The sequence below is a fragment of the Microtus pennsylvanicus genome, chromosome 5 (assembly GCF_037038515.1).
Source record: "Microtus pennsylvanicus isolate mMicPen1 chromosome 5, mMicPen1.hap1, whole genome shotgun sequence".
In the NCBI taxonomy this organism is placed as follows: Eukaryota; Metazoa; Chordata; class Mammalia; order Rodentia; family Cricetidae; genus Microtus; species Microtus pennsylvanicus.
The window spans coordinates 93,228,426-93,253,862 of NC_134583.1; the positions used below are offsets into that span (position 1 = coordinate 93,228,426).

Consider the following 25,437-nt stretch of genomic DNA (forward strand, 5'->3'; position numbering starts at 1 on the left):
TATCCTGGGTTTTTTGTTTTTCCATATAAAGTTGATTATTGTCCTCTCAAGGTCTGTGAAGAATTTTGATGGGACCTTGATGGGGATTGCATTGAATTTATGAATTGCCTTTGGTAGAATTGCCATTTTTACTATGTTGATCCTCCCAATCCAAGAGCAAGGGAGGTCCTTCCATTTTCTGGTATACTCCTCAGTTTCTTTCTTCAATGCCTTAAAGTTCTTGTCAAATAGATCTTTCACTTCCTTGGTTAGAGTTACCCCAAGATATTTTATGCTGTTTGTGGCTATCGTGAAAGATGAAGCTTCTCTGATTTCCCTCTCTGCTTCCATATCATTTGTGTATAAGAGGGCGACTGATTTTTTGGAGTTGATCTTGTATCCTGCCACATTACTAAAGCTGTTTATCAGCTGTAAAAGTTCTTTGGTGGAGTTTTGGGGGTCGCTTATGTACACTATCATATCATCTTCAAATAATGAAAGTTTAACTTCTTCCTTTCCAATTCGAATCCCCTTGATCCCCTTATGTTGTCTTATTGCTATTGCTAGAACTTCAAGCACTATATTGAAGAGGTATGGCGAGAGTGGACAGCCTTGTCGTGTTCCTGAGTTTAATGGGATGGCTTTGAGTTTCTCTCCATTTAATTTGATGTTAGCTGTCGGCTTGCTGTATATAGCTTTTATTATATTTAGGTATGACCCTTGTATCCCTAATCTCTCCAAGACTTTTATCATAAAGGGATGTTGAATTTTGTCAAATGCTTTTTCAGCATCTAATGAGATGATCATATCTATTGGGAGCTCACCAAGGCCAGCTGGACTGTGACTGAAAAAGCATGGGATAAAACTGGACTCTCTGAACATGGCGAACAATGAAAGCTGATGAGACGCCAAAGACAATGGCAAGGGGTTTTGATCCTACGTAATGTGCTGGCTTTGTGGGAGCCTACCCAGTTTGGATGTTCACCTTCCTAGATATGGACCAAGCGGGGAGGACCTAGGACTTAACCACAGGGCAGGGAACCCTGACTGCTCTTTGGACTAGAGAAGGAGGGGGAAAGGATTGGGGGGAAGGGGGAGAAGGGTGGGAGGAGGGGGAGAAGGGTGGGAGGAGGGGAAGGGAAATGGGAGGCTGGGAGGAGGTGGAAACTTGTTTTTTTTATTTTCTCAATAAAAAAAACACATAAGCATAAAAAAAAAAGAGGTACCCATGCTTGTGTGGCAAGCACTTTATCTATCGAGCCATCTTCTCACTCCCCCCTTTAGATGGTTTTCTATTTGTTTGACAGGCAAACCAAAGGCCTTTCCGTTCTTCCGTCATCTCTTCCCAGTGTATGTATTCATACACGATTCAGTACTTTCTTGCTCACTAAGAATCCAGAGTTCTATTTGCTAGTGTCTGCATTTCTCTGTAATGAAGCTCATTTCCTTGCATGGGTTATGAACTTCATTTCAGTTATTATTCCTTTATCCTCCACATATTCGAATCTCATTCCTCATTCTGTATTTCTTCTTGTTACATCTGTGTTTCCCACTCTCTCTCAGAACTGTGGTTTCCAGTTCACCAGGAGCAAAGGGTAGACGAGTACTTACTGCTCACGTGAACTCCATTTCTCAGCAATGGCAAAAATAAAAAGGCTTTTGACAATTGGAAGCAACACTGTTAGGTATCAGAATCTGGGGGTCCTTAAGAGACCAAGAGAATACAGAGTATATTGTAGATAAAAGTGTGCAACATCAGGTAGCCGGCAACGGAGAAATGCCATAAATGGTGGTGCTTCTCGTTCTGCTTAAGAAAATGGTGTGTGTGTGTGTGTTGGGTATACATATGCACATCGGGTACCCTGGTGAAGAATGCATGTCCCAAAGAAATTATTCAAGGGGAGAAAAATGTAACCCACCTGCCCATTCCTGGAAGAAGGAATGTATGAATGTGCTGTCATAGATGCCACAGGCTATCAGGCAGCATTTAAAGTCAACTGATATATAAATAGCAACATGAGTGGCTTTTAAAATCATACTACTAGGAGGAAAAAGGTGTGCATGTGCGTGCATGTGTATGCGCAAATGTGTGTATGCGTGTATGATCTATGTGAATTACAGATATAATTAAATGCCACAGATATTCATAGGGGCACTTGATATAAAATATGTATCTTTTGCATCATGGATCAGTTGTTTATGAAGACAGGGAAATGGGAGCAAGTTATGCGGTTCAAAAGACAAGGAAGGAGGGAAGAGGCTTGGTTTAGGTTTCAAGTGTTCTTCAGGGGTCCACAAGCTAATGACTTGGTTCCAATCTGTGGTGATTGTGAGGTGGTGACTCTCTGGTTGTTGTTGTTCTCTCTGTTCCTCTCCCTTTCTTTCTCTCCCCTCCCTCTCTCCCCCTCCTTTTTTCTCCCCTCCCTCTCGCTCCCCTTCCCTCTTTCCCTCTCTTCATGGTCTCTTCCCTCACTTAGTTTCTTTACTCTGTCCCTTCCCTCCCTCTCTCTCTCCTTCCTCTTTCTCCCTCTCTCTCTACCCTTCCTCTCTCTCCCTCTCCTTTCTCCCCTTCCCTATTCCTTTCCATATTCATCTCTCCCCTTCTTCCCTCTCTCTCCATATTTCTCTCTCCCCCTCCTTCCCCCTTTCCTTTCCCTCTCTCTTCTTCCCTTTCTTTTTCTTCTTCTCTCCCACCTTTTCTCCTTCCTCCTTCTTCATCCCTCCCCCTTGTTTTCCTCTCTCCCATTCCTCTTCTCCACATTTCTCTCTCCTCTTCCTCACCCCTGTCCCCCCTTCTCTCCTCCTCCCTCTCCATCCCCTCCGTGTCTCTCTCCCTCTTCCCCTCCCTCTGGCTTCTATGAAGTAAGCAGCTTTTCTCTGCCCCAATCTCCTCATCATGGTGCTGATTTGTCAAAACCCCCAAAGAACTAGATCCAGTCAAGCGTGAACCGCAGTCTCTGAAAGCAGGAGCCCAAATAAACTTTTCTTTTTTTTTAGAAGCTGTTTTCCTCAGGCATTTGGTCACAGAAACAGAAAGATAACCAGCACAAAAGGTTTTCAGAGACTCAGTAGAATATTGTGGAAAGGCAATTGATCTAAAATTCATAAAATTTAAGTATAATACGTCAAAGAGAAAAGCTGTGGGAAAAAGAATAAAATATTGCAGAACGGACTTTCTATTTTTCCATGGACATCAAGTAGTCTCACTTATATAAAGGTATATCTAATAATCTATCTATATTATACACTACAGATAAATTTTGGATCATTTAACAATAGCTGGTTAGACAGATGTTTGGTGTTAGAGCTAGTCTAGTCTGCCCCACTGATGATGAATTGGCTTGTCTATCTTTTCAATACAAAACGGCTTTGAGTCAGCATTACTTCACCTCATCAACATTAGGTGTAGAGTCCATGCTAGAAAATTCGTGCCCATTCATCAGATTCCTTGGTCTCAGAAGAATCTTTTAACTCCGGCTGACCAGATTCAATCCTGGATTAATTTACAACAGTGAAATCAATTCATGCTTGACTTTTCACATGTAAAGAAAAACATAGTCATTGCTGTCATTTTTTTTATTATTGAAATGGAGGAGAGGAATTACTGAGGCAGACAATTAAATTCCATTTCAGAGATGTCTCCGGAACTAAATGAAGTTCTCATTCATCGTTGAACTTTCCTCCTTGACTGAGGCCATGATACTTCTAGGAAAAGGTTCGTTTTCTTCTATGAACCTGTGGTAAGACAGATGGCAGGAAATCGCTCATTAATGTCATCTAAGATAATTATATAAGTTCAGCAGCACTTTAAAGAGATCTAATAGGGAATAGTCTTATCACTGAGACTCTTAATAAGATCATGAACTGCGTTTTTGTTTCTTCTTTTGTGTTGGCCCTGGAATCCAGAGCCTTAAACATTGCAGCAATGGATTCACCTGAGATATACATCCCAGACCAAATCATGTTTTTTTCTTTTTTTTAAAAATATTAGTTGTAAATAATTTTTCTCTTATTTTCCTCCTGTTATTTATTTCCCTTCCTCCCCTTTGCCTCTCCTATATATTCTGCTTCTCTCCATTTATATTTTATTAGCATGAGTAAAAAACTATTTCAATTTATTCTTTTTCTCTCATCCCTTTGTTCAGAGAATTCTGTGTTTTCCTTTTAAGAAGAGTCATATATACCTTTAAAAAGATTTATATATGTATATGGGTGTTTTGCTTGAATGCATACCCATGCACCATACATGTTTCTGGTACCCACAGAAGCCAGAGCAGAGGTTTTGGATTCCCTGCGGCTGGAATTATGGATGGTTTTAAGTCAACATGTGGGTTTTGGGAATCAAACCTTGGTCCGTTGCAAGAGCATCAACTGCTCTTAACTATTGAGCCATCGCTCTAGTTCCAGCCATATAATTTTAAAGTTTATTAGTGTTATTCTTTTTTGACGAATTTCAATTCCATATCTCACTACATTCGCTAAGGAAAATTTATTGAAACACAAATAGATATTGAGATATAGGTACCCTGAGAGGTAGCTTCTGAGGCAAGATAAAGTGGAAAATCCTAGAAGAATTCATCTGATAATGCCTTCTCCCTTTTTAATATTCTCACATTAATTTCAAACAGAGATTACTTAAGGAATTCCATTTACAGATTTAGATGGTCCACAGAACAAGGCATATTTATGGACTAAGAATCAAATGGTGGCTTTGGTGATAGTGTTTGTGCGGCTGGATGGTGGGACTACGGTTGTCTAATCAAGCAGAGCTGAGTATAAAAGCCATCCCCAGTGTCTCTGTCACTGCACTCTACCCCAGGTTACCCACCTGACTTCTTTTTATGTGTTTCTTCTGGTGATCAGAGTCTCACTAACGCTACGTAAGTTCTCTACTGCCGAGCAACATTCTCAGCCCTACTCTCTTCATGTGGAGTAATTTATTTAGCTTCAGTGATAGAAAGAGCTGTTTAGTGCCAAATAGTTTTACAAAAATGTACTGACCTACCACTAGCCACAGGTTAGAGATGACATTACTGATGCTTAATTCTTTCTAAGTAATTTAAACAGGATATATCACAGAAGTTAGTAGCTTCTGTTCACCGAAGGAGAAATGATAGACTCACCATTTTAATCTTCTGTTTGTCTTGCTCTGTAGGTCCACTCAGTTACTATGCATGCCATAAACATCTCCAAGACAGTGAACAGGAAGAGATATCCTGTAAGCATCCTACCACTTTTCTGTACCCCAAAAGAAAAATACAGTCTTTACTTAGTAATTTCATTATTTTTGAGAATTTTATATAGGTATACAATGAAATACAATATTATCTACTCCCATTTTTCCCTCCAACTCTTGGTTCAACCCCCAGTTTGCCCTCCCAATTTCATGTCTTTTTTATAGCCTATATATGCATATGTGTAGAGCCATCTAGTGGACTAGTGGCCAAATCCTTATAGAAGTATGATTCTTCCCACAGCAATTATCTGCTTCCAATAGCTCCTTAGAAAGGACTGTGGTCTGCTGTTCATCTACCATGTCTATGCCAGAATTTTAGCTGGCTTGATGTTGTAGAGATTTTGTGCAGGTAAGCACAGAGTTCTCTATAATGACAGCCATATCATTCCCAGAAGATGGCATTGCAGCATTCCTAGCCATCCTTCAGCTCTCAAATTCTAATTCTTCTGCAACGATTCTTGTGCCTCGGGGCTGGTGAGATGTTAAACCTAACAGTTATGGAACCTCTTATTCAAACACTAAATATACATTCATTTTCTAAGCAGCCTATAGAACTTTATCCAAAATCTATCACATATTAAGACACAAAACAAGTTTAAACAAACATAAAAAAATTGAAATTAAATTCTGAGTTCTATCTGACCACAAGGGGATAAAACTAGATATCAACAGAAAACAAAACACTACAGGAAGAGCTACGCCTTTAATCCCAACACTCAGGAGGCAAGGTTGGTGAATCTCTGTGAGTTTGAATCCAGCCTGATCCACAGGGCAAGTTCCAGGACAGGCGCCAAAGCTACACAGCTACCCTATATTGAAAAACCAATCAAAACCAAGCCAAAATAAAAACCAAAAACTCCAAAAAAAAAAAAAACTGGTAAGAAGTATATCAACTCATGGAGCTTAAACTGCATATTGTTGAATAATTGTGTTACTGAATAGACCAAGAAGGAAGTAAAAACCATTCCTAGAACTGACTGAAAATAAAAATATGATAGACAAAAATTAATGGGCCATGCTGATGACAACCTGAAAGGAAAGTTTACAGCACTTGGTGCCTCCATCAAAAAAGCATTTCAAATTAACAATTCAATAATTCACCTTGAAGCCTTGGAAGGAGCAAGAACGCAGCAAATTCCAAAACAGTAGGTAGGAATAACCAAAATCAGGAAACAAGGAAATAAAATTAAGGAAATAAAACAAATAAACAAAAACCAATACAAAGAATCAATATAATGAAGAGTTGGTTCTTCAAAATAAAATGATTGATAAACTCTTAGCTGAATTAAATAAAGGAAAGATAGAGAATTGATGGAGGAGGGTCATCTGTCTATATGTTACTTTTATTGGTTAATAAAGAAACTGCCTTGACCCTTTGATAGGACAGAAAATTAGGTAGGCAGAGTAAACAGAACAGAATGCTGGGAGGAAGAAAGCAGTGAGGCAGACACCATAGCTCTCCTCTCCGAGATGGACGCAGGTTAAGATCTTTCCCGGCGGTGCTAAACAGATTACTAAATATGGGTTAACGCAAGATGTGAGAATTAGCCAATAAGAGGCTGGGACTAATGGGCCAAGCAGTGTTTAAATGAATACAGTTTGTGTGTTGTTATTTCCGGGGCTATGCTAGCCATACGGGAACCGGGCGGGACGAAAAGCAGGCCTGCCCACAGCTCCTTCTACAGAGAATATGTAATAAATCAGAAATAAAAAGAGAGACATTATAACACTTTCCAACAAAATTTGGAATCCAGAAAGACATGTTGTAAGAACCTATATTTCACAAGCTTGCAAGACCTCAAGTAATGGAGGAATGTCTAGACACATTCAACATATCTATCAAAATTAAACCATAATGAATGAAAGAGTTGAAACATCTCCAGAAACGAGACTAAAGAGGCAATAAAATATCTCCTAAGAAACACCCAGGATTAACCATAGAATTATCCCAGAACTCGAAAGAAGAACTAACAACAGAACTCAATACTAATTTCATGAACTAGCAAAGGAGGAAAGTTTCCATGCTTGTCAGCTTTTATTGTCAGCTAAATATAACCTCCAGATATCTGATAAAGGAGGCCATGTCTGTGAGGAATTGTTTTGGTTGATGACTGATGTGGCAGGGTCCAAACAACTGTGGATCTCATCATCCCCAGGCAGGGGAGTGTAGGTTGAGTAAGAAAGCTAACACGGAGCAAGACAGAGAGTCCGAGAGTGAGTCGGTAAGCAATATTCCCCAACAGTTTTATAGTGCCAGTTCCTGCTTGAGCTTCTTCCCTGACTGCTCTCAGTGATGGATTGTGACCTGAAAGTGTGCGCTGAAATCAACTTTGTCCTCTCATAAGTTGATTTTGGTTAGTGTCTTATTACAGCAGCAGAAAGCAAACTAGAATGCTTTCTAAACTCTACTTTTCAATGTTATAAAACTCACAGAGGTATAGCTATGTTGTAGGAAGGAGAAAAAAATGAAAGGATAACCAGTTTCCTGTATCCCATTCCCTCAATAGTTGAAAATTCATGCATATATTTGATTATATGATAATTGATAGCTATTGAGGATGGTGAATTGATACATTTCTGCCAAGAGAATAATGAGAATCATTGTATATTCTTTTTGTTGTTGTGGGTAGAACAAGTATATTTTCTTAAGGATAATGAGCCTCAGGTAAGATAAAATTGGGATATATTTTCTTTTGAGGTTTGGTGTAATAGGACTTCTTTAAAAAGAAAGTATATACAATTACACTTTTCCCTATCATCTAGTAAATTATGCTAAAGAAATGTACTTCTTACATCAATAAAGTGATCCTCTCATGTGTCACTCACTTGATTTTTGTTAACTCTATTTACTCTGGTGAGTGACTTGGAATTTAGCTTTGATCAGCATAAATGCTCTTCAGGTGACTAGACCCATGACATTAATCAAATAGCTAAACATTCATTCTTTATTGAATTAGAGATACATAGGCTTTTATCTATATCTGTATTTATTTATTGTAATGTTTTCTCAATAATACATAGAAATAAGAAAAATGGAATGATGAATTACAAACATATATATAGTTTGGAACTAGTCTATTAACCATAACTCTTGTATGTTGAAGTAAAGAGCGCTTTCTTAATAAGGTTAGGAAGCTAGATATAAGTAACATCTAATGGTATCAATTTAAAGTTATGGTTTCTAGGGATTGGTTTAGAGCCCAGCTGTTTTGGTTCCTTTTGTTAAGCTCTGGGCATAGACTAGAAGGATAGTATTCCACAGACAAGAATTCAACACCATGGCTTCAAATTATTAGAAAATTTGCTCATATCTCTTCCTTCTTTCTCTGTCTTCATCATCCTTTCTCTTCACACCAACAAACCTAAATGGCTAAGTGTGCCTAAGTTCATAGTGCCACCTGCACAGGACCACAGATATACAAACATAAACAGCCTTAAATAGTTCTGCATGGACCCTCTAGCAGATGCAGAAACACAATGTCCTCATGGCATAGTGCACATAGAGCAGAGTATATGAGCCTTCCAAATTACATCCATTGTCGAGATAAGCTTCAGTCTGTAGACTGCAACACTTTCTTATTTTTAAAATTATTTTATACCCTGACCACATTTCCCCTCTATCTTATCTTCCTATTCTCTTCACCAAATCTCCCTACCCCTCAATCTACCTCTCTTCTGTTTTTGTTCAGAAAGGGACAGGCCTCCCAAATCAAGTTGCTGTAATGCAAGGCACCTCCACTTGTATTTAGGTTGGGCAAGGCAATTCAGGATGAGGAATAGGTTTCCAAGAGCCAGCCAAAGCATTAGGGACAGCACTTGCTCCCATTGTTAGGAGTACCACAAATAGATCAAGTTACACAACTGTCATATGTATGTAGAGGGCGTAAGTTTGTCCATGCACACTTCCTGTTTATTGGTTTAGATTCTGTGTGTTTCTATGAGACTGGTTAGTTGTTTTTGTGGGTTTTCTTGTGATGCCCTTGACTCACTGGCTCCTACAATCCTTCCTCCCTCTCTTCAGCAGGATTTCCCAAACTTGGTCTAATGCTTGGTTGTAGATCTTTGAATCGGTTTCCATCAGTTCCTGGATGAAGGCTCTCAACTACAGCATGTTCATTGACCATGAACATATGGCTAATATAAGTCCATATGGATGTCATTTCATTCTTGGAAGAAGAAAGTCTTATTCTAGCAAATTTGATCTTTTAAACCCTAGGATAAACTTGTCTTAAGGTACATAGGAAGAACAAGCTGCCACTCATAAATGTCTCATAGCAATCAGGAAGAATCAGGATTGACTATAATGCTTCATCTATAAAATATCTGTGTTAATATTTGTGAGATTTTATTTGATCATGCAGGCTTTGAACTGTAACATGTAGGTTATATCACACTAAAAATAGGCACTTATGCCTGAGAGTAAACTTATGAGAGGCCTTCTGGTAATTTGACTGATATTTGGCTATTTTGATCCTCACTGAAGGCTTAATTCTAAAATTATGAAGACATTCTCTTAGAAACCCAGTACTTACGTATTGCCACAAAGAAGATTGTATACCTGAAGTCATCATCAGTTCAAGTATTATTAAAAACACACCTATTAGTGTTGCAAATACGCTTAAGATGTTCATTGTCATAGTCCAGATCAGCTAGAACAGATTAAAAAAGTATTGTCCAGTCATTGGAAGCTATTCCATAGTCCTCTCTGCAAGTGTGTTCTTACAGAACTATAGAAATTCTAATCTTTCTGGCATAGTGAGAGCACCGAAAAGGTTGTTAGAACTATAGATTGGTTAGGCTCCTAGTAGGACCAAACAATTTGGGGGATAATAAAACTTTTGATATGATGTGCAGGTACTTATTCTCTACTGGTAATGGACTCAATGTTTGTTCTCTGCTGAGTTAGTAGATAAAGGGACAGAAAAGAAGTGCATTAGATGTTTTTCTTCAAACTATGGAAGAAAATCAAGTGCATATTAATTGTAAATCGAAAATAAAATATACCCATGATATTGACAAATTCACAATACTGCACGGCTTTACATTGCCAGAGAGCTAATACTCTAGGAGATTTCTATCTTTCTTGGACATCAGGAAAGCAAAATTTGGGGGATTTTCTTGGGCATACAGGTTCTATCTAGCTCAATGTGAAGAGATTATCTTGATGATGTACAGAGTTACACATGGTTGGAGGTCATCACCCAGGCCGCATGTATGCATGTTTGTCAACCTACATACTTCAGACTATTCATGGTTTATAATGTTGCTGAGTAATTGTGTTTTATTGACATATAATGCCATGGAGGAGATATAGTATTTAATATTGCTATTAAGAAGAGTAACTATTATACCTATTTCCTTGTCCATACTCACAATAATTTCTTCCTAGTAAATAAAGTTAGATAGCAAGCATGACAATTTGAATCACTAGATCCTGAAACCTATCTCAAAGAACAAAACCCTTCATGTAAACTGTTATATGTTGTTCATTGATGTCAGTTCATTTATTCTCTAGGAAAAGTCTCCTCTGTAGAAAGCAAACCAGTGAAGTCTATTAAGAATTTTACCTCAAACTTCCCAGGAAGCTGACTCCCTAAAGGCTAGCTTTCATAGTACTAACGGTGTTACACACTATGTATTAATGGAGCAAAGATATCAGTGGGCTTACTTAGCGCTGGGCCTTCATGCTATAATACCAACCTGCCAGGCACGTTATGCTCACTGGTGCAACAGTGGCATGACTAGTATGGGAGGAGCCAACTGCTTTCTGATTGGTTTTGAGGCCTATTCCACACGATGGATTCCACATTTGGTACTGTAAACATCATCATATCTGGAGATATCACAGGCCATAGAGGGAGCCTACTGATTTTCCTTTATTAAATGTTTGTGTTGTCAAGCTGCCTTCTAAATATTCATGGTTATGCCCATATCTTAGTGCTGACTTCACTCTTGGTCAGAGAGGTTTTTTTGTAGTGGGTCATGGTTAATGCAGAGGCTCATAACTGGTGAAGATATTGAGATAAATGGTTGTGAGCACTCAGTCGTAGATGAGTTACCTCTGTGAACCTCTTCCTTCCTAGGGCACTTAGGGGACATATTGTAAAAGGGAGAAGAAAGAATATAAAAGCTACAGGATAAGGAGAAAGAAAATTGCTATCATCTAGATGTGACACTGTTTTTGCTTTTTTTTTTATCAACAGCTGTGGTTGCCTGTATAAGAACTATACAAGAAAAAGCCAGTCAGCATTCTCAAATTGGGAGAAGAGCTCCCAAGATTTCACCCATAGCTGAGGAACTATTGACAGTTGGTGGCTGCTGAGGGAGTGAGAGTCACTTTTCTTTGGAGATGTGACTTCTGGCAGATTGCCCATACCTCACAGGATTACTTCACATGATCAGTACGAATTGGTCTCAGGGTGATTAATATAATAATAATAATAATAATTAATGATGACATGATGTTAGGAAGCAGATATATTGAGTGGGGCATTCCAGGAGGAGTCAGAGGGAGGTAATGGAGGGTAGATATGATTAAATTACACTGTATAAAATCATTTGTATAATTGCATGTATAAAATTGTATTATGAAATTTAAAGTATAAGAAAATATCACTAGACAAAAGGAAATAAAACCATGTTAGGTGTCTGTCCTCATCTTCTTTGAGACAGAGTCTCTTTTTGTTGTTTTTAATTGCATATGTCAGGCTGGCCATTCTGAGCGTGTCTGGGAATTCTATTGCCTCTACTCTCATCTTGTTGTGAATCACTCAAATTCCAGATGTCTGCTAGTGTGCACAGCATTGATGTGGATTCTGGAAATCTGAACTCAAGTTCTTTTTCTTGCATAGACAGTGAGCCATAACCCTGGGCCTTGCTTCTTATAGTTTGATGTTTAGGTTTGTTAAGTCTTAAGAAATAGGGGCCTATTTCATCATGAATACTTGAGTATTTGTGTATGACAATAGTACTATTTCTGTACTTTTTTTGTCTGAGATGACATTAACCACTTCACCTTTCTTTGGATTCATGTTATGTTTATCATACTTCAAATACTGCCCCCCCCCAGCTTCTTGGTAGATAGCCAGTCACGTAGAGGCCATGCTGATTCCTCACTGGCTTTGTTTTATTTTTTAAAATTTTTATTTAGTCTTTGGAAACTTAATACTCTTATTGATAATGGAAACTTTCCAGAGTCTTCTGACTTACCATGTGATTTGAAGGCCTCTTCTGCAATGCTATTGAAAAACTTCCTGATAGGCTAAACTGGAAGCAAACACCACATTTGTTATTACCCAGTCACTATGTAAAAATATAAGCTTCAAGATAATTCTAGGATTCTGCAACATGAGGGATACCAGCTTGGTTCCTTAGTGGGGACTACTAAGAAAAAACTCAAGAAATAATTCAAGATTTGTATTTATGGAGATGAAAGCTTTGAAGGTCCTATTCACTAATGTTATGGTTGTGATAGAAATGGGATTCAGGGGCATCTTGAAATGGCTATAGCATTTATTTTGCTTGTATAGCTGGTTTGACTCAAACAGATTTTGTCTTCCATATTTGCTCCTTGTGTTTATTTATTTCTATTATTTTAGTCTTTTAAAAAATTATTCATTTTACCTACCAACCACAGTTCCCCATCCCTCCCCTACTCTTGCTCCCCAATTCCAACTCACATTCATCTACTCCTCAGAAAGAGTAAGGTCTCCCATGGAGAGTCAACAAAGCCTGGCATATCGAGTTGAGGCAGGACCAAGCCTCTTCATCCTGCATCAAGGCTGAGCAGGTATCCCATCAGAGGGAATGGGCTCCAAAAAGCCAGCCCATGCACCAGGGGCCCTTCAAACAGATCAAGCTACACAGTTGTTGGCCACATGCAGAGGGCCCAGTTCAGTCCAATGCAGATTCCCCAGCATTCGGTCTAGAGTCCGTGAGTTTTCATGAGCTCAGATCAGCTGTCACTGTGGATTTGTGTTTCTTATCATGGCTTTAAATGTATCAAATATCCCTCTTACTATGCAAACTCTTATTAGCTAATATTACAGCTAAGAAACTAGTTTTTTCATAATGTATCACATGTTTCTTTAACAATGCAGAATATGGTTATGAAAAAATATTTTCATAGTAAATAAAGATTTTAAAAAACATATTGCTATTGTTCTTTTAAGATAGACGTGGGGATGGTTTTCTAAGGAACAGGGATTGTGTATCCTCTAGGCCACATTGTTTGGATCAGAATCCATGACATCTAAGGAATACATTATTAGTAGTTACTATAGTGATGATGTTACTCACAAGCAAAGAGGCCCAAAGTGAGTATCCTGAAGTTCCAATGATAGGAATATATTCACTGTCCATTACAAATGCAATATTTTGAGAAAAATACAGGTATGTCCAAAAGTATCCCAGGCTCTGCACTATCAGGCTGGTCATTAATTGTACAGTCTGAAAAGAAAAGACACCATTTTTAGAGTTCCAGCTATTTCTTAGAAAGGAACTTTCCTCAAGACCAATGCCAGAATGAAGCAGGAAGGTGGTGTTCTACCACGACAGTGACAGCTGTCAGAACTTAGGAAGAGGACACACATTGTGATACGGTGTTCTGTGTATAGTTCTAGGCCATGTTGTCATGTTTTATCAACAGTAATCAAGTCACAGACCTATTCTGTTAGCACAGAGATGTCTCAAGGTCTACCCTTCCTGTAACTTTTCCATTGAGGCTTGTTATTTCTGGTGATCACTCATCTGGATCTCATAGCTTTTTAAATATTCATCTAATTTCGCAAAAAGTTGGGAGTCTATTAAGGCTCCTTGTTCCTATTTTCACTTGATCACTGTTCATTATTCCTCTGAGAAACTTTCCTTTGAGTTCTTTTATGAAAAACCCAACTGACCAACCATGCTGATTTACACTGGCAATGGCTTGGTTTGCTTGAAGAAGCAGGGTTAGTAGTTTGATGCCCCCTATGCTGCATAGATATCTTTCCAAAACACAAATAAACAATTCCTATTCCCCAAATCATTTGGCTGACTCTGTGGAGTTTAGTTTTGGACTTTGTGTTCTGTTCTGTTTGTCTCTGTTTTTCTTATTTAAAAAACATAATCTTGATGACTATAGGCAGACATTATCTTAAAAATCAACTAGTGTTTGCCAAACCCATACGCCAATTTAGGAAGAACTAACAGTTTACTATTTTGAGCTTTCCAACTCATAAATGTGTCTTTTCATTGATGTAACCTAATTTGAACTTTTCAAATTATAAGTTCTATATATGGTTTCTTTAATATTTGTATTTTTTCTTTGGGGATCGATATCTTCATGGTCATTATTATTGTATAGAAACACGATTCATCGTGTATCTTGGTCCTTTGCTTAAATTATTTCTAGATCCCCTGTGCCCAAATGTATGTTTATGTGTGTGCGTGTTTTGTTTTTTTTTTGGACTTTTCTAATCTAATTTTTAATGTTTTGTGTATAACTCTCAATCTGGCTCTGTCATTCAGTAGTACGAGTGGATGATGCCAAATTGCTCAGCCAAAGAATGTAGTGGATGGGACTGCCTGGGCGAAGGGTGTCTGTGAGATGGTGTGGACAGCGCAGCACCTTTGTAACCAACCACTGTTCATAGAGCTGTGTCGTCTGCAGCTTCTTCTGGGTGTACTGACAATTTGCTCATCTCATCTAGAACATGCCATCAGTTTACGATTGTAATAATTGATAGATGGTTAAAAAGAAGAATATTTTTTCTCTATGTCCAGACTCAGTCTATGTTTCGGTGTTATGTCACCTTCAGAAACCATTGTAACTGATTTGCCTCCATTTGAAGAGTTCATGGTGTATACAGAGGTGGTTCAGGTCTCCTGTGTTAAGGAGGGCAACCTGCTCACAGTTGGCATGCTCACTAGAGCAGCATTTTGTTCTTACCCCCAACAATGTCAGTTCCTGCTTTACCCACAGACGATTGTGTGGCATATTCACCAAGAGGGATATGAAGATATCTCCTGTGAAAATGTGGACAAAAATCAATATAAATTAAATCAGTTAGTGACTATTATTTTTCTCTTGGGTAAGGTTCCTAAGCCTGGGGGGGGGGGAATTAATTCCACAGTTGCCATTCACTTTTTAAAAGATACTTGATTGTTCCCTGACAGACGCTTTTGCATCTTGACAAAACTAATATTCCTCTCTCAAGAAGTTAGACTATGGATAAGTACCAAATGATAGCCGCTCCAATCCCATCAGTCCCTCTAGCACCCACTCATATGCCCTTGTTGTAGCATCAGAAAGTCCAGGCTCCTGGTGGCTTTGATTTAGCCTATTATTCTTTATTGGTGTCATGGAAGTTCAAGTTTGTCTCAGGGGTGCCAGACTGGAAGGATCTGGGTCACACACTTACACTAGCTGCAGAGAAGGCTGGAAAATAGAATACTATAGAGAGTAGGTAGGTTTCTTAAGATAGTGAACGCAACAATAGAGGGGGTTTTGGTAGGCAAGATAAGTGTAACTCATCATTTCCAACACTGATAGAGAGGTCAAAGGTTCCTATTTTGTAGGAGTCACAACTCTGCTCAGCTTCTGTATTTAATACCCATGAAAAGTATTCTTTTGATTCTAGCTGGTCTGAACAAAGGTGCATATCCAAGCCACTTAGTGGGGGCACAGGGTAAACTTTCCCTGATGATCTGGCAGAGTTTGACTGAGAAGATATTAAAAGCTAGAAGCCATGGTATTATTAGGTTTTACCCATTGGAAGTCTGAATGCCTATACATTGTATAAATTCTCATATGTTCCTCAAACCAATAAGCGATAATTTTTAATTTTTTTTCAAGCAAAAGATTGATACATTTTGTTTGTGGCTTTCTAGTTAGACGTGGCTTTGACAATTTTCTTCCCCATCCTTACTCCCTACCCCTTTCCCGTCTCTAATGTCTGACCAATCTTTCCCCCTTTTTTCAATTGCTGTGCACAGTCATATCTAGAATTCAGCATTGCTTTCAGATCTTGTATTTGCACGTTTTCTTCTCCTCATATAAGCCTCAAAGTCTGGAGGTTTCATTTGCCGTAGTAACGGCCCATTGGCCTTCGACAGGAAAAAATACACAAAGGCATATCAAAAAGCATTTTAGAAGATGCTTGAGTTAAAAACTTACCCGTTTCGAGGTGACGACTTTCAAATAATGTAACAAACTCCGTCAAAGGCTCTCTCCGCAGCAAGAGTCCCCCGTAGGGTTATACTGGGGAGGAAAAGGAAGCTGGTGTGGAACTGAAACTCACCGGAAAGTCGAGTCCTAAGCCAGTCATTAATGTGCTCTGTTGATGAGTCATGGATTCCCTACTCAGTATGATCCTAAGGATAGAAGGGAGCAATCTTTCCGGGGTTTCCTTTAGGTCTAGATCTTCCTGCTCTGGGATTTCTGCGGGCAGCACCTGCCTCTGGGGTGCTGCCACCTCCATGTGTCCCCCATTACCTCTTGTGGATCCAACGTTGCAGCGGTTGTGTCCCAGAGCAACCGTGAAGGGCGCCACGCGAGGAGAGCCACGCAGACACTAGTTCTGCAGGCCCGCGGAGGTTCCACCCAGCCTTCAGGCCCGCAGGTACCGATGGGGTTAGGCAATGGGGCCAGCTGGCGAGAGTCTAGTGCAGACACCCATTACTCACCCGTGGTGAACACACTCTACCCATTAAACTGAAGAATGTCTGAGCCCAACTACATGTTGGTTCCCTGCTCCAAAGACGTTCCCACCAAGCAAATGACTCCCACTGTTTTCTAGTAGATTGACAGAAGCAAGTCCTTCTATTTTGAGTGTCTTGACTCTAGAAGGAAGAGTGCTGTTGGAACCACAGATCTGGTGGTGCTTGGGCCAATATATCTTCTGTGGTCCTTTGTCTTTCTGCAAAGTCGAGGTCACGATTGTTCTGTGTACTTCCCAGGTTCAGAAACTAGATTGCACCAATCTGTCACCCGCCCCGGGACAGGAATCTCTCACTAAACTCAATGAGCAACACCCATAAAGAAGAGCATGTTGAGAAGAGATCCAGAGGGAGATGAGAGGGATGGTGTGCGTGTGCGCGCGCGCGTGTGAATGAAAAATGACTAAAATCTGTCATATAAACTTATAAAACTATCAACCAAACAAAAATAAACCAACTACGAAAAAAGGCGACTGTTGTAATTGAGTCCTAAATAATACGTTTTAGAGAATCCTAACTTGATAGTCATGTTTATGATGCCAAGGATCATTTATGCTATGGGTCCCCAATCACTGAAGATTTAGTGTAATGGTGCTAAAACTAGCACTCAGTAGAAGTGAATAAACAAATGAAGGTCATTCGTCCTGCTCACTTGGATCATGTTGAGTCTCAAAGGCAAAGGTGGTTTGCCTGCCTGCTAACTTAAGGAGTGTTTTGCACAGGCAATTTGTTGAGGCGTCCAGTATCAGGTGTTTTGTATAGTATGTAATTCGTGGAAAAAAGTTCTGTTGAGAATAAATGTGAATGGGGAGTAAGAAGTGGAGATAATACAGAATATCCCTTCCCTCTGGCGTTTACCTTGTGGGGAGGGTGGGATGAGAGATGATCCTGCCTCCTGAGTGCTGGGATTAATCCTACTGAGAGATGATCCATTTTAATGTTAGGAGGCCAGACAAATAGAACCCAGTTTAGGAGTTAGGGAGTTGACAGGAAGAGGTCCCTGCAGATGCTCGATTGAATCTTAGGAAAAGTATGAAATGGCGCCTTAATCTTCTGAGGGTTGTACATTGGGTTGCTAGATTTTGCAATATGGAGTTGACTGCTGTCATTGCAAAATCTGGCCTCAGAGGACAGATGGGGGCCTAGAGTGGAGTCAAGGAAAACAAGAGGTAATAATTGGGAGATATACTGACTTCTGGACCTCTGCTTTTAAGGACAGAAAGGCAATAGTGTTTTGAGTAGAAACTAACAATGCGTAGGTGCTGGTGGGGAGTGTCTGTGAAGGGATGGAAACCGAAAGCCAGTTGAGATAACAATGGGGCAGCAAGACTTCCGACTGTGACCTCTGGAATATACCTTTAGTCAGCACAGACCCTTGTGCGGTCTCACCTTTCTCATGAGACACTTCATCCTATTGGCCAATCACTGAGTTTGCCTGGGGAACTCCTGTGCTAAAAGCCTGCTCATTTTGTGGAACCAGGAGCTCTTGCGTATAAGAATGGAGAGTACAGTTTCTGTGAATTCTTTTTTTTTTCAATTTTTTATTTTTTTCCATTCAAAAATTTGCACTTCCTCCCCTCCTCATATTCCCCTCCTGCTCCCCCACTTACCCTCCTCCCTCCCCTCCCTCCTTAAGTGAGGGCAGGGAACCCTGCCCTGTGGGAAGCCCAAGGCCCTCCCTGCCACATCCAGGCTTAGGAAGCTTAGCATCCTAGTAGACTAGGGTCCCAAAAATCCAGTACATGCAGAAGGAACAAGTCCTAGTGCCTTTGTCAATGGCTTCTCAGACAGCCCCCATTGTCAGCCACAATCAGAGAGTCCAGTTTGATCACATGCTCATTCAGTCCCAGTCCAGCTGGATTTGATGAGCTCCCATTAGAACAGGCACACTGTTTCAGTGGGTGGACCAACCCCTCTCAGTCCAGACTTCCTTACTCATATTCTCCCTCCTTCTGCTCTTCACCTGGACCTTGAGAGCTCAGTCCTTTGCCCTGATGATGGTCTCTGTCTCTATCTCCATTCTTCTCCAGATGAAGATTCTATGGTGATATTTGAGATAATCATCAGTGTGATAATGGGGCAAGGACAGTTCAGGCACCCTTTTCCCTGCTGCTCAAGGACCTAGCTGGGGACAACCCTGTGGACACGTGAGATCCCCTCTAGAGCCAAGTCTCTTGCCAATACAAAAATGGCTCCCTTAATGTAGATATCTTCTTCCCTGCTCCTATATCCACCCTTCCTCCATCTCCACCCTCCCACTCCCCCAAGCTCTCTTCAGTCTTTCCTTTCTTCCTTCTCTTTCCTCCTCTCCCCTTCCCCCATTCCCATCCTTACCCCCCACCCCCATGTTCCCTACTTTTTCCTGGCAATCTTGTTTGCTTCCAATTTCCAGGAGGATCTATATTTGTTTTTGTTTGTGTTCACCTTGTTGTTAGGCTTCTCTAGGCTTGTGAACTATAGGCTTAATGTCCTTTGTTTATGGCTAGAGTCCACTAATGAGTGAGTACATACCATATTCATCATTTTGGGTCTGGGTTACCTCACTCAGGATAGTGTTTCCTATTTCAATCCATTTGCATGCAAAATTCAAAATGTCACTTTTTTATCGCTGTGTAGTACTCTAATGCATATATATCCCACACTTTCTTTATCCATTCTTTCATTGAGGGGCATCTAGGTTGTTTCCAGGTTCTGGCTATTACAAATAATGCTGCTATGAACATAGTTGAACAAATGCTTTTGTAGTATGATTGGGCATATCTTGGGTATATTCCCAAGTGTGGTATGGCTGGATCCTGAGGTAGATTGATTCTCAATTTCCTGAGAAACTGCCACACTGATTTCCAAAGTGGTTGCACAAGTTTGCATTCCCACCAGCAATGAATGAGTGTTCCCCTTACTCCACATCCTCTCCAGCATAGGCTATCATTGGTGTTTTAGATTTTAGCCATTCTGATAGGTGTAAGATGGTATCTCGAAGTCGTTTTGATTTGCATTTCCCTGACCACTAAGGAGATTGAACATGACCTTAAGTGTCTTTTGACCATTTAAACTTCGTGTGATGAGAATTCTCTGTTCAGTTCAATATCCCATTTTTAAATTGGATTACTTAGACTTTTCATGTCCAGTTTCTTGAGTTCTTTATATATTTTGAAGATCAGATCTTTGATGCTGAGTTGGTGAAGATCTTCTCCCATTCAGTAGGATGCCTTTTTTTTTCTTAATGACAATGTCCTTTGTTTTACAGAAACTTCTCAGTTTCAGGAGGTCCCATTTATTCACTGTTGCTCTTGTTGTCTGTGCTACTGGGGTTCTATGTAGGAGGTGGTCTCCTGTGCTCATGTGTTGCAGTCTACTTCCCACTTTCTCTTATATCAGGTTCGGTGTGGTTGGATATATATTGAGGTTATTAATCCATTTGGACTTGAGTTTTGTGCATGGTGATAGATATGGATCTATTTTCATTCTTCTACAGGTTAATATCCAGTTCTGCCAGCACCATTTGTTGAAGATGCTTTCTTTCTTTCATTGTATACTTTTAGCTCCGTTGTTGAAAATCAGGTGTTCATAGGTTTATGGGTTAATATCCAGGTCTTTGACTCAATTCCATTGGTTGATATCTCTGTTTTTATGCCAATATAAAGCTGTTTTCATTACTATAGCTCCGTAATAGAGTTTGAAGTCAGGGATGGTAATGCCTCTGAAAGTTCCTTTATTATATAGGATTGTTTAGGCTATTCTGTTTTTTTTTTCATATAAAGTTGATTGTTGTTCTCTCAAGGTCTGTGAAGAATTTTGTTGGGATTTTGATGGGGATTTCATTGAATTTATAGATTGCCTTTGGTAGAATTGTTATTTTTACTATGTTGATCCTACCCATCCAAGAGCGTGGGAGATCCTTCCATTTTCTGGTGCCCTCTTCAACTTCTTCTTCAAAGCCTTAAAATTCTTGTCAAATAGATCTTTTACTTCCTTGATTAGAGTTACCCCAAGATACTTTATGCTATTTGTGGCTATTGTGAAAGATGAAGTTTCTCTGATTTCCCTCTCTGCTTATCTATCCTTTGTGTATAGGAGGGCAACTGATTTTTTAGTTGATCTTGTGTCCTGCCACATCACTGAAGGTATTTATCATCTGGAGGAGTTCTTTGGTAGAGTTTTTGGGGTCACTGATGTACACACTATCGTATCATCTGCAAACAATGAAAGTTTGACTTCTTCATTTCTGATTTGAATCCCCTTGATAACCTCATGTTGTCTTATTGCTATTGCTAAAACTTGTAGCACTATGTTGAAGAGATATGGTGAGAGTGGACAGCCTTGTCTTGTTCCCGATTTTAGTGGAATGACTTTGAGTTTCTTTCCATTTAATTTGATATTAGCTGTTGGTTTGCTGTATATTGCATTTATTATATTTAGGTATGATCCTTGTATCCCCAACCTTTATCATAAAGGGGTGTTGAATTTTGTCAAATGCTTTTTCAGCATCTAATAAAATGATCATATGGTTTTTTTCTTTCAGTTTATTTATATGATGGATTTACATAGATAGATTTTCGTATGTTGAACCAGCCCTGCATCTCTGGGATAAAACCTACTTGATCGTAATGGATAATTTTTTTGATGTGTTCTTTGATTCAGTTTGCCAGTACTTTACTGAGAATTTTTGCATCGATGTTCATGAGTGAGATTGGTCTGTAATTCTCTTTTTTGGTTGAGTCTTTGTGAGGTTTTGGTATCAGGGTAACTGCAGCTTCATAAAAAGAGTTTAGCAATGACTCTTCTGTTTCTAATATATGACACACATTAAGGAGTATAGGTATCAGCTCTTCTTGGATTTTCTGGTAAAATTCTGCATTAACACCATCTGGTCCTGGGCTTTTATGGTTGGGAGGTTTTTTTTTTTATGATAGCTTCTATTTCCTCACGACTTATAGGTCTATTTAAATTGTTCACCTGGTCTTGATTTAATTGTGTTATATGGTATTTATTTAAAAACAAGATTATTTCTTTTACATTTTCCAACTTTGTGGCACACTGGCTTTTGTAGTAAGACCTAATGATTCTCTGAATTTCTTCAGTGTCTGTTGTTATATCCCACTTTTCATTTCTGATTTTGTTAATTTGCTTGTTCTCTCTCTGCCTTTTGATTAGTTTTGATCGGGGTTTGTCAATTTTGTTGATTTTCCAATGAACCAGCTCTTTGTTTAATTGATTCTTTGGATTGTTTTCTGTGTTTCTATTTTGTTGATTTCAGCCCTCATTTTGATTATTTCCAGTCTTCTACTCCTCCTTGGTCAATCTGCTTTTTTTTCTAGAGCTTTCAGGTGTGGTGTTAAGTCTCTAATGTGAGCTTTCTCCATTCTTCTAATGTGGACACTTAGTCCTATAAACTTTCCTCTTAGCACTGCTTTCATAGCGTCCCATAGGCTTAGGTATGTTGTGTCTTTATTTTCGTTGAATTCAAGAAAGACTTTAGGTCTTTGGGCACATAACAGCACCCAGCTCAGCCTGTCTGGGCGCTGGGATGGAATCCGGAGGGCAGCCGGGCGGGCAGGAATTCTTTTGTTTCAATAGGCTGCCTGCAGCAAGCAAGGTAGGCGCTTTGTTCATGAGCTACCCAACCAGCACGGAGATCTGATCTGGGCACCAGGAGAACCATCTCTGGGGTGGACGGCGCAGGCGGATGGCGCAGGTGGACAGCGGACGGCCTCCACAGCCAGCGGGGACCAGCCTGGCGGCAGACGACGCAGGCTGCAGGTGGCGGGGACCTGCGTGGCAGCAGATGCAGGTGGCAGGGATCTGCGTGCAACACCAATAGGAGATCGCCCCATTACAATTAAATCAAAGAGGTAGGCCTTTGGTTGGCGAGGTCCCTGGCAAAGGAGGAGCTGGGTCCTGTTCCTGAAAACACTTCTGAGGGGTGAGAGTGATCTTGGCCCCCGGCAGGAGCCAGGAAACAGAGCGAGGGCATTTTGTAAGAGGAGCCCCTGGCCAGCAGGGAAACCTGATCCGGTTTTAAAAGACCCATTAGATAGCATCGATAGGAGGAGATGGGCAGGCGCCAAGGCAAGAATTCACCCAATAATCTGAAAAACAACATGAAACCACCAGAACCCAATGATCTTACAACAGAAGGACTTCAACACCCTAACACAGAAGAAGTGGAAAAAATTGACTTTATGAAAGCAATAGAGTCCCTTAAACAACATGTGAAAAATGCCCTTATAAAAATGGATGAGAAGTATAACCAAAAGTTTGAAGAAATGAGTAAATACATACATGATACCCTGGGAAACCAAGAAAAAAATGATCAAACAGGTAATGGAAACAGTTCAAGAATTGAAAACTGAAATGGAAGCAAGGAAGAAAACACAAACTGAGGACCAGCTAGATATGGAAAATCTAGGTCAATGAGCAGAGCCTACAGAAACAAGCATAATCAATAGAATACAAGAAATAGAAGAAAGAATCTCAGATTCTGAGGACACCATAGAGAAAATAAACGCACTGATCAAAGAAAACAGCAAAGCCAAAAATTCTCATCACAAAACATTCAGGAAATCTGGGACACAATAAAAAGACCAAACCTAAGAATAATAGGAATAGAAGAAGGAGAAGAGTCATAGCTCAAAGGCCCAGAAAATATTTTTAACAAAATTATGGAAGAAAACTTTCCCAACATAAAGAAAGATATTCCTTTGAATATTCAAGAAGCATACAGAACACCAAACAGACTGGATCAAAGAAAAACATCCCCTCGCCATATAATAATCAGAACACAAAATATACAGGTTAAAGAAAGAATATTAAGAGCTGCAAAGGAAAAAGGCCAAGTAACTTATAAAGGTAAACCGATCAGACTTATACCTGACTTCTCTATGGAAACCATGAAATCCAGAAGGTCCTGGATAGAAGTACTGCAGAAGCTAAGAGACCATGGATGCAAACCCAAACTACTATACCCAGCCAAGCTATTGTTCACTATCAATGGAAAAAACAAGACATTCCAGGATAAGAACAAATTTAAACAATACGTAGCCACAAATCCAGTCCCACAGAAACAAATAGAAGGAAAATCGCAACCCAGGAATCCAACATTGCCAACACTGCCTACAATAACTGAGGCATCTAGCGACCCTTCACCAGCACAACTCAAAGAAGGAAGACACACAAACTCTACTACCAAAAACAAGAATAACTGGAGTAAACAACCACTGGTCATTAATATCACTTAATATTAATGGTATCAATTCACCTATAAAAAGGCACAGGCTAAGAGATTGGATACGAAAACAGGATAGAATCCGTCGTGGTAACGATGGCATGGTAGCAGAAGCCTGAGTTCCATCTGGAAGTCAGGAGAACAAGAAATGTGGCCAGGCTGTGAAACCTCAAACATATGAGCCATTAGGGGACATTTCACATTCAAACCACAACACAACCTCAGTTGCAAATAACCGAACAATTAGCAGTTGGGTTCTGGGAATGCTCTTGTCTTTGTCACCCGGTCTCCTCACGTGAGAGGGGGTACGATAGATGTGTTTGCTACCACATCTGGCTTTCCGTGGGCACTGAGGATTCAAAAAGAGGTACCCATGCTTGTGTGGCAAGCACTTTATCTATCGAGCCATCTTCTCACTCCCCCCTTTAGATGGTTTTCTATTTGTTTGACAGGCAAACCAAAGGCCTTTCCGTTCTTCTGTCATCTCTCCCCAGTGTATGTATTCATACACGATTCAGTACTTTCTTGCTCACTAAGAGTCCAGAGTTCTATTTGCTAGTGTCTGCATTTCTCTGTAACGAAGCTCATTTCCTTGCATGGGTTACGAACTTCATTTCAGCTATTATTCCTTTCCTCCACATATTCGAATCTAATTCCTCATTCTGTATTTCTTCTTGTTACATCTGTGTTTCCCCGCTCTCTCTCAGAACTGTGGTTTCCAGCTCACCAGGAGCACAGGGTAGACGAGTACTTACTGCTCACGTGAACTCCATTTCTCAGCAATGGCAAAAAGAAAAAGGCTTTTGAGTATTGGAAGCCACACTGCTAGGTATCAGAATCTGGGAGCCCTTAGGAGACCAAGAGAATACAGAGTACATTGCAGATAAAAGTGTGCAACATCAAGTAGCCGGTAATGGAGAAATGCCATAAATGGTGGCGCTTCTTGTTCTGCTTAAGAAATCGGTGTGTGTGTGTGTGTGTGTGTGTTTGTGTGTGTGTGTTTGTGTGTGTGTGTTGGGTATACATATGTACATCAAATACCCTGGTGAAGAATGCATGTCCCAAAGAAATTATTCAAGGGGAGAAAAATGTAACCTACCTGCCCATTCCTGGAAGAAGGAATGTATGAATGTGCTGTCATAGATGCTACAGGCTATCAGGCAGCATTTAAAGTCAACTGATATATAAATAGCAACATAGGTGGATTTTAAAATCATACTACTAGGAGGAAAAAGGTGTGTGTGTGTGTGTGTGTGTGTGTGTGTGTGTGCATGTATGTGTGTGTATGATCTACGTGAAT

The 25,437-nt window shown here is 39.9% G+C and overlaps 1 protein-coding gene across 1 annotated transcript; it reads right to left on the reverse strand.

Moving 5' to 3' along the window:
- Window positions 1-5,106: 5,106 nt before the first annotated feature.
- Window positions 5,107-22,746, reverse strand: LOC142850667 (uncharacterized). Its single transcript, XM_075974597.1, has 8 exons — window positions 22,563-22,746; window positions 16,689-16,855; window positions 16,213-16,300; window positions 15,144-15,220; window positions 13,514-13,663; window positions 12,425-12,481; window positions 9,748-9,864; window positions 5,107-5,217 (listed from the first exon to the last, which is right to left on the reverse strand). Exons 1-8 carry the CDS (start codon window positions 22,744-22,746, stop codon window positions 5,107-5,109), a joined length of 951 nt encoding a protein of 316 aa, XP_075830712.1.
- Between the last annotated feature and the right edge of the window lie 2,691 nt (window positions 22,747-25,437).